Genomic DNA, 9,953 nt, shown 5'->3' with positions numbered 1-9,953 from the left:
CCATCCACTTGCACACCTCTACTAAGTCACTCCGAATTCTTGGCCTTTCTAGAGAATGCAAATTAGTACTACTTAGTCAATCTTTCTTCATATGACAAGTTTCTAATATGCAGGATTAACTTTTTATTCTCGTATGGGCCAATAGGCCTTCTGCAGTTACCTTCATTCTTATGTTCCTAATACCCTATTAATATCCCGGTTGATGTGTCCATCCATCCACTTGCACACCTCTACTAAGTCACTCCGAATTCTTGGCCGTTCTAGAGAATGCAAATTTGTACTACTTAGTTAATCTTTCTTCATATGACAAGTTTCTAATTTGCAGGATTGACTTTGTTATCCTACGCTGGGCGTGTTCTAGTGAATTTATATCAGAAAACGTATATTTTAACTTGTTAAAACTATTTTGATTCATATTCATAAACAGTCTACTCATGCACATGTATAAACATACATGCCTCGTATTGTCAGTTTAACTTTATTCTAATGTTCTTAGCAATTTGAATATTTTTCGGCATCGAGAAATGACCAAATAAACAAGTTCCATCATCCAGCAACATCAGTCACCTGAGATAGCTGCTACATAACCCCCCGGTGGCCACAACGGGTTAGCTCATTACTCATTTAGCTCACAGACTACAAGGTTGGTCATAAGCAGTACCACCACTGCAGTCACTCTCTTCATCACCTGTGTTCCCTTACCAACACCACTCCCAACCACCAATCACCAGGTGTATTCAACAACAACCACCACATCGACAAACTTCACCAGCCCTATTAGAGATATTTTCTGAAACACTAGCACGTGTCGGAAAGACGTTTTATAAAGAGGTCAAGTAACTATATATTCTCGTGTTTTCCATCATGAGCCAACAGTCTAAGATGGACTTGGATATTACGAATTGCAGCCGTGGGCTGTGGCTGGTCAAGGTACCTAAATATTTGGGGGACAAATGGGCAGACTGTGCTGGCCATGACGTTGGAAAGCTTAAGATTACCAAGGTGCCTGGTAAACCTCCGACAATAACCTTTAAATCTAGTGAACACACCTTGAAGGACGGGAAAATTCCTCGGGAGCACAAGGTAATTTCTCATAGTTTAAAAGAAATGACACTCGGAGTTCTTTCTGAACCAGATCTCGGCAGCAGCAGCTCGGATGCTGCAGTTTCCGAGACACAGCAATTGTCCTTTGAGGGACAAGTCATCCACAAACTAGAATGTCAGCCTGTAGTGGACGACTACTATATCAATCAGAAAAGGGAAGCTGTGAAGAAAGCTGCCCAGTCTCTTCATACGGTAAAGCTTATTGACAGACCCCTCAACGGCTATAAGCCTATTTCACACCATAAACATAATGTTTATTTAGAGCAGAAGAAGAAGGCAGAAGGCAAGACGATTCGTGATGATAAAGATAAGGTCATGGAGTTGTTGTTTGCTGCATTTGAAAAGCATCAGTATTACAATATTAAGGATCTCCACAAGATTACCCGACAACCAATCACATATCTAAAGGAGATCCTGAAAGACCTATGTAACTATAATGTTAAGAATCCTCACAAGAATATGTGGGAACTCAAGCCCGAGTACCGTCATTACAAGCTTGCCGAAAAGGCTGTGGAAAATTCAATGTATGATTAGGTTCATACTAAACTTTGTTTCACAGTACAAAGGTAAAGAAAACGTGAAAGATCCAGGCAAATATTAGCCTCATACTCCAAGTCTGAGGTTATGATCTACCTTGCGGTGCTTGTGCCTCTATCCGCTACGCTTTACTGCAAGCCACGGCCGCTGCTCTGTCCCCGTCTTCCAGACTGTGCAGTATCAGGACGAGTGGCAGAATGTCACAGAGATCGTGGTGTTTCCCATCAACCAGATCCTCCTCAACACCGTGTTCCAAGTCAGTGATGTTCCCGTGACCTCCGTCACAGTCCAGACGGTGACGGCACCAGCCCTGCAGCTGGTAATGATTGACGTGAAGGTGGTGGAGGTGACTAAGCCCCTGATGGTGATGAACGTCGACACTGTCACCACCATAGAAGCAGCATCGCCTTTAACTTACTTTTATGACACCTTGAATATATCACAGATTCAATGTATCAATATCACGTGTTCATTGTATAGATATCATAAAAATAAATACTTATACAGAACTTCTTCTTGCTTAACCTATTTTAGATCAATGTTTTGACTAAGAATATAAGAAAAATGGAAAATCGCTGCTTACAGTGATCTGTTGACGAAATAAGGCAAATAGGACACTGGGATTTATTTATCAAAGCATTAGTAATAAAACACCTTGTGTTATTCTTCAGTTATATCCTGTTCTGGTTAGGCCCCATTTACATCATGCAGTTTAGTTTCGATTGCCGTGTTATGTTGGGAATCCTGACACCCAAATTATTAACCCCTGTCACCACAACATAAATTGGTTGTGACCTCAAACTAATTTTACTAACCATTAATTTCAAGTAGGTGAATGTCAGAAGTTTTCTAGAAATCCATAACCGCGCAATTGCGTCAGTTACCACGTGCGATGACTGCTTTTTTTTAACAAATTATTTAACAGTTGTGATTATGAGTTTCAAACGGCGAGGGAAGGGGAATAAAAAGCAAAAATGGTTTCAAACCTCAATACAGGTAAGGAAATAAATAAAAATTATCAATAAATATAATGCATAGTGTAGCTATGCACCTCTAAATTAATTAAGTGCGTCATTTTGTGTTTAAATCCATGGAAAATAGTGGTTTTAAATCCGCGGAGTTGACGCGCACATTAATATCCAACCATAAGACTAAGCACTCACGTAAATTTATCCATTAATTGTGTGGATTATTTTCGTGTTAGGGTCAATAACATATTAATAAATACTCATCAAATACCAGAGTTGAAGAGATTACCCCATACTAATTATATATACATCACTCAAAATAAGAGTCTTTTATATAAAACCAAACAAAATACATAGCACTATTCCATTACTCCTCATTATTATGGTATATAAATTTATTACCAAACCTTAACTGTAGTTAGGCAGGAGCCCAACTAAATGTTGCTCAATCTAGCCTAATCTATTGATTTGTGCTAAGCCACTAAGGATAGGAACATAAGAACAAAGGCAACTGCAGAAGGCCTGTTGGCCCATACGAGGCAGCTCCTATTTATAACCACCCAATCCCACTCATACATGTCCAACCCACGCTTGAAACAATCGAGGGACCCCACCTCCACAATGTTAGGCGGCAATTGGTTTCACAAATCAACAACCCTGTTACTGAACCAGTATTTACCCAAGTCTTTCCTAAATCTAAACTTATCCAATTTATAACCATTGTTTCGTGTTCTGTCTTGTGTTGATACTTTTAATACCCTATTAATATCCCCTTTGTTTTGTCCATTCACCCACTTGTAAACCTCTATCATGTCACACCTAACTCTTCGCCTTTCCAGTGATGCAAGTTAAGCTTTGTTAATCTTTCTTCATATGAAAGATTTCTAATTTGGGGAATTAACTTAGTCATTCTATGCTGGACACGTTCAAGTGAATTTATATCCATTCTATAGTATGGCGACCAAAACTCAACTGTATAATCTAAATGGGGACTAACCAGAGCAAGATATAGCTGAGTAACCACACCAGGTGTGTTGTTAATTACGCTTCGATTAATAAACCCTAGTGTCCTATTTGCCTTATTACGAACATTCAGGCATTGATCTTTTTGTTTTAAATTCTTACTAATCATAACTCCCAGATCCCTTTCGCAATCCGACTTCGCAATCTAAACACTTACCTTTATTCTTATGTTCTTAGACATATATGAATGAGATTAGGTGGTTATAAATAGCAGCTTTCTTGTGTGGGGTCAGTAGGACATCTGCAGTTACGTTTATTCTTATTTTCCTACGTTTAGATTTAGGAAATACCTGGGAAAATAGTGGTTCGGTAACATGGTTGTTGATTTGTGGAACCAATTATCGCATATCTTGATAGAAGTAGGATCCCTTGATTGTTTCAAGTATGCGTTGGACTTATATATTAATGGGATTGGGAAGATATAAATAGGTGCTGCCTCGTATGGGCCAATAGGCTTTCTGCAGTTACCTTCATTCTTGTTCCTAATTCCCTATTAATATCCCGTTTGATGTGTCCATCCATCCACTTGCACACCTCTACTAAGTCACTCCGAATTCTTGGCCTTTCTAGAGAATGCAAATTAGTACTACTTAGTCAATCTTTCTTCATATGACAAGTTTCTAATATGCAGGATTAACTTTTTATTCTCGTATGGGCCAATAGGCCTTCTGCAGTTACCTTCATTCTTATGTTCCTAATACCCTATTAATATCCCGGTTGATGTGTCCATCCATCCACTTGCACACCTCTACTAAGTCACTCCGAATTCTTGGCCGTTCTAGAGAATGCAAATTTGTACTACTTAGTTAATCTTTCTTCATATGACAAGTTTCTAATTTGCAGGATTGACTTTGTTATCCTACGCTGGGCGTGTTCTAGTGAATTTATATCAGAAAACGTATATTTTAACTTGTTAAAAATATTTTGATTCATATTCATAAACAGTCTACTCATGCACATGTATAAACATACATGCCTCGTATTGTCAGTTTAACTTTATTCTAATGTTCTTAGCAATTTGAATATTTATCGGCATCGAGAAATGACCAAATAAACAAGTTCCATCATCCAGCAACATCAGTCACCTGAGATAGCTGCTACATAACCCCCCGGTGGCCACAACGGGTTAGCTCATTACTCATTTAGCTCACAGACTACAAGGTTGGTCATAAGCAGTACCACCACTGCAGTCACTCTCTTCATCACCTGTGTTCCCTTACCAACACCACTCCCAACCACCAATCACCAGGTGTATTTAGAGAAAGGAAGCGCAGGCCCCTCAGAAAGTAAAGGAAGTACCTAAGCAAACATTAGTTGTGGGAGATTCCCAGATAAGGTATTTGGATAGAACGTTTTGTGCTAGAGATAGGGGGAACAGGTTAAGGGTTTGCTATCCCGGAGCTGGCATTGGTGATATTATAAACAACATGAATGATATTATGGCTGGTAATGGGAACAATCCCATTATTTGCATTAGCGTGGGAGGAAATGATGTTGGTCGAGTCAGGAGTGAGGAACTGATTCAGAGGTATAAAACAGCCATAGAGTTAGTTAGGAGCAAGGGAGGAATCCCGATCATATGTGGCATTCTTCCAAGAAAGGGAGTGGGAAATGAATGGATATCGAGGGCACTTGGTGTCAATTGCCGGCTGGAAAGATATTGCAAATCAAATGCAATATCTTTCATAGACAACTGGGAACACTTCTATGGAAGAAATGAAATGTATGCTCGTGATGGGGTGCATCTATCGAGAGCTGGGGTTGTTGCTGTTGCGAACTCGCTAGAAGAAGTGGTTAGAGGTGTTTGTTTGGGTTTAAACTGTTAGTAGTTAGAGGTATGGGAATTGATTTGGAGGAAGGAGGTAATGAAAGTATGTGTTTGTGGGAGAAAGGAATTGGCAAAACGATCAGGGAAAGAGAAGGTCCGCAAAATAACAATTCACTTAGGGTATATTACACTAACAGTAGAAGTCTAAGAAATAAAATTAACGAATTAAATGCTCTTGTCTGCACAGAAAAAATAGATATTATTGCACTTACCGAAACGTGGATGAATGTAGAAAATAGAGAACTATTAGCTGAATATCAAATATATGGATTTAAACTATTTCACACAGATAGATATATTAGACGAGGAGGTGGAGTAGCCATATATGTTAGGGACAATTTGAAATGTAGTCTCAAAGAGGGAATCAAAACAGAGCCACACACAGAAACTATTTGGATTGAATTAAACGAAAAAGCTAATAATATTATAATAGGAGTAATATATAGGCCACCAAATTTAGACAGAATGGAAGCAAAGCATCTATGGGATGAAATATCTAGAGCATCTAGATCTAACAGTATTTATGTCATGGGTGACTTTAATTTTAGCGGAATAAACTGGTTGAACAAAACAGGGAATAGTGAAGCAGAAGATTTTCTAGAATTAATTGACGATTGCTTTCTTACGCAACACATTAAGGAACCAACACGGGAAAATAATATTTTAGATTTAGTGTTAACTAACAGGGAAACGCAAATTAATGACATCGAAATAGGGAGTGAGCTAGGGAGCAGTGATCACAAAGAAATCAGATTTAGCATAGAATGGAATAGACCAGTAGGAGAAAATTCTGTTAAAGTGCCAGATTTTCGAAAAGCTGATTTTAATAGCCTAAGAAATTTTTTTGGGTCAAATTGATTGGAATGGCTTGGGTATGGGGTGTGGGCCGGTCTTGGAGCGAGACATGAACCCAGCGATAGGTGACTTAAATGGGGATTTCGATGTGGATTCAATATATAACTTATTTAAGAATATTCTAAACAAAGCACAGGAACGTAGTATACCATACAAATTGAATAGATCGTATACTAATGACCCAAAGTGGATAACAAAGAATTTGAAGAACCTTATAGGTAAAAAGAGAGCTTGGTACAAAAGGATTAAAAATGGGGAGGTCACTTTAGAACAGGAATTCGTACAACTGGTTAGAAATGTTAAAAAAGAGATAAGGAAAGCAAAAAGAAACTATGAAGTTCGCATAGCAGGGCAAGCAAAGACAAATCCTAAAGGGTTTTTTCAGTTATATCGTACTAAGACTAGGGAAAGGATAGGTCCATTAAAAACTGAGACAGGTCAAATAACAGATAGTGATGAAGAGATGAGTAGTATTTTTAATAAATATTTTGTATCTGTATTTACTAAAGAGGAACTTAACAATATGCCTTCAGCCGAACAAGTCTATGTGGGTGGGGACGAGGACAGGTTGACGAGTTTAGCAGTTACCAGGGAGGATGTTCTTAAACAAATAGTAAAACTCAAACCAAACAAATCCCCAGGGCCGGATGAAGTGTTTGCTAGGGTGCTTAAAGAATGCAAAGAGGAGCTTTGTGACCCACTGTCAACCATATTTAATAAATCAATAGAGTCAGGCAGAGTGCCAGAGTTTTGGAAAGTTGCTAATGTGATACCAGTTTTTAAGAAAGGAGATAGATCACTTGCGTCTAACTATCGACCAATTAGCCTAACGTCTATTGTGGGAAAGTTACTCGAATCTATAATAGCAAATAAAATTCGTCTTCATCTTGAAAAACATAAATTAATAATTGAGTCGCAACATGGTTTTATAAATGGCCGTTCATGTTTAACAAATTTGTTATCTTTTTATTCTAGCATTGTTGAGGCAGTTGATAGTGGTAAGGATTGCGATGTTGTATACCTTGACTTTAGCAAAGCTTTTGATACAGTGCCACATGAAAGACTGATTAAAAAAATAGAGTCTCATGGTATTGGGGGTGCTATATTAAGCTGGATTAGGGCATGGCTATACCAAAGGAAACAGAGAGTTAGTATAAATGGAATCAAGTCAGAGTGGGAAAATGTTGTAAGTGGAGTGCCTCAAGGCTCTGTCCTGGGACCTCTGTTGTTTATAATATATATAAATGATTTAGATTCAGGTTTGAGTAGCAACATTTGCAAATTTGCCGATGATACGAAAATCGGTAGGGAAATTAATTCGGAGGAGGACTCACTATCACTTCAAGTTGATCTAGATAGGGTTTTGAAATGGTCAAAGGATTGGCAGATGCAGTTTAATGCTGATAAATGTAAAGTTCTGAGGTTAGGTAATGATGATAGAGTTACAAGATACGAGCTAGATGGTGTTGTGATTGCGAAGTCGGATTGCGAAAGGGATCTGGGAGTTATGATTAGTAAGAATTTAAAACAAAAGGATCAATGCATAAATGTTCGTAATAAGGCAAATCGGACACTTGGATTTATTAATCGCAGCGTTAGTAACAAGACACCTGGTGTGGTTCTCAAGCTATATCTTGCTCTAGTTAGGCCCCATTTAGATTATGCAGTTCAGTTTTGGTCGCCATATTATAGAATGGATATAAATTCACTTGAACGTGTCCAGCGTAGGATGACTAAGTTAATTCCCCAAATTAGAAATCTTTCATATGAAGAAAGATTAACAAAGCTTAAGTTGCATTCACTGGAAAGGCGAAGAGTTAGGGGTGACATGATAGAGGTTTACAAGTGGATGAATGGACATAACCGGGGGGATATTAATAGGGTATTAAAAGTATCAACACAGGACAGAACACGAAACAATGGATATAAATTGGATAAGTTTAGATTTAGGAAAGACTTGGGTAAATACTGGTTCAGTAACAGGGTTGTTGATTTGTGGAACCAATTGCCGCGTAACATTGTGGAGGTGGGGTCCCTCGATTGTTTCAAGCACGGGTTGGACAAGTATATGAGTGGGATTGGGTGGTTATAGAATAGGAGCTGCCTCGTATGGGCCAATAGGCCTTCTGCAGTTACCTTTGTTCTTATGTTCTTATGTTCTTATTCAACAACAACCACCACATCGACAAACTTCACCAGCCCTATTAGAGATATTTTCTGAAACACTAGCACGTGTCGGAAAGACGTTTTATAAAGAGGTCAAGTAACTATATATTCTCGTGTTTTCCATCATGAGCCAACAGTCTAAGATGGACTTGGATATTACGAATTGCAGCCGTGGGCTGTGGCTGGTCAAGGTACCTAAATATTTGGGGGACAAATGGGCAGACTGTGCTGGCCATGACGTTGGAAAGCTTAAGATTACCAAGGTGCCTGGTAAACCTCCGACAATAACCTTTAAATCTAGTGAACACACCTTGAAGGACGGGAAAATTCCTCGGGAGCACAAGGTAATTTCTCATAGTTTAAAAGAAATGACACTCGGAGTTCTTTCTGAACCAGATCTCGGCAGCAGCAGCTCGGATGCTGCAGTTTCCGAGACACAGCAATTGTCCTTTGAGGGACAAGTCATCCACAAACTAGAATGTCAGCCTGTAGTGGACGACTACTATATCAATCAGAAAAGGGAAGCTGTGAAGAAAGCTGCCCAGTCTCTTCATACGGTAAAGCTTATTGACAGACCCCTCAACGGCTATAAGCCTATTTCACACCATAAACATAATGTTTATTTAGAGCAGAAGAAGAAGGCAGAAGGCAAGACGATTCGTGATGATAAAGATAAGGTCATGGAGTTGTTGTTTGCTGCATTTGAAAAGCATCAGTATTACAATATTAAGGATCTCCACAAGATTACCCGACAACCAATCACATATCTAAAGGAGATCCTGAAAGACCTATGTAACTATAATGTTAAGAATCCTCACAAGAATATGTGGGAACTCAAGCCCGAGTACCGTCATTACAAGCTTGCCGAAAAGGCTGTGGAAAATTCAATGTATGATTAGGTTCATACTAAACTTTGTTTCACAGTACAAAGGTAAAGAAAACGTGAAAGATCCAGGCAAATATTAGCCTCATACTCCAAGTCTGAGGTTATGATCTACCTTGCGGTGCTTGTGCCTCTATCCGCTACGCTTTACTGCAAGCCACGGCCGCTGCTCTGTCCCGTCTTCCAGACTGTGCAGTATCAGGACGAGTGGCAGAATGTCACAGAGATCGTGGTGTTTCCCATCAACCAGATCCTCCTCAACACCGTGTTCCAAGTCAGTGATGTTCCCGTGACCTCCGTCACAGTCCAGACGGTGACGGCACCAGCCCTGCAGCTGGTAATGATTGACGTGAAGGTGGTGGAGGTGACTAAGCCCCTGATGGTGATGAACGTCGACACTGTCACCACCATAGAAGCAGCATCGCCTTTAACTTACTTTAATGACACCTTGAATATATCACAGATTCAATGTATCAATATCACGTGTTCATTGTATAGATATCATAAAAATAAATACTTATACAGAACTTCTTCTTGCTTAACCTATTTTAGATCAATGTTTTGACTAAGAATATAAGAAAAATGGAAA

The 9,953-nt window shown here is 39.1% G+C and overlaps 2 protein-coding genes across 2 annotated transcripts; both read left to right on the top strand.

Moving 5' to 3' along the window:
* The first annotated feature begins 864 nt into the window (after nucleotides 1-864).
* LOC138356439 (general transcription factor IIF subunit 2-like) lies at nucleotides 865-1,638 on the top strand. Its single transcript, XM_069312590.1, has one exon. It carries the CDS (start codon nucleotides 865-867, stop codon nucleotides 1,636-1,638), a length of 774 nt encoding a protein of 257 aa, XP_069168691.1.
* A 6,968-nt stretch (nucleotides 1,639-8,606) lies between these two features.
* On the top strand, nucleotides 8,607-9,380 carry LOC123751153 (general transcription factor IIF subunit 2-like). The gene has a single exon (XM_045733254.1). It carries the CDS (start codon nucleotides 8,607-8,609, stop codon nucleotides 9,378-9,380), a length of 774 nt encoding a protein of 257 aa, XP_045589210.1.
* The last annotated feature ends 573 nt before the right edge of the window (nucleotides 9,381-9,953 follow it).

Source organism: Procambarus clarkii, chromosome 72 (assembly GCF_040958095.1).
Source record: "Procambarus clarkii isolate CNS0578487 chromosome 72, FALCON_Pclarkii_2.0, whole genome shotgun sequence".
Classification (NCBI taxonomy): Eukaryota; Metazoa; Arthropoda; class Malacostraca; order Decapoda; family Cambaridae; genus Procambarus; species Procambarus clarkii.
This window is presented reverse-complemented; position numbering and strand designations above follow the sequence as displayed.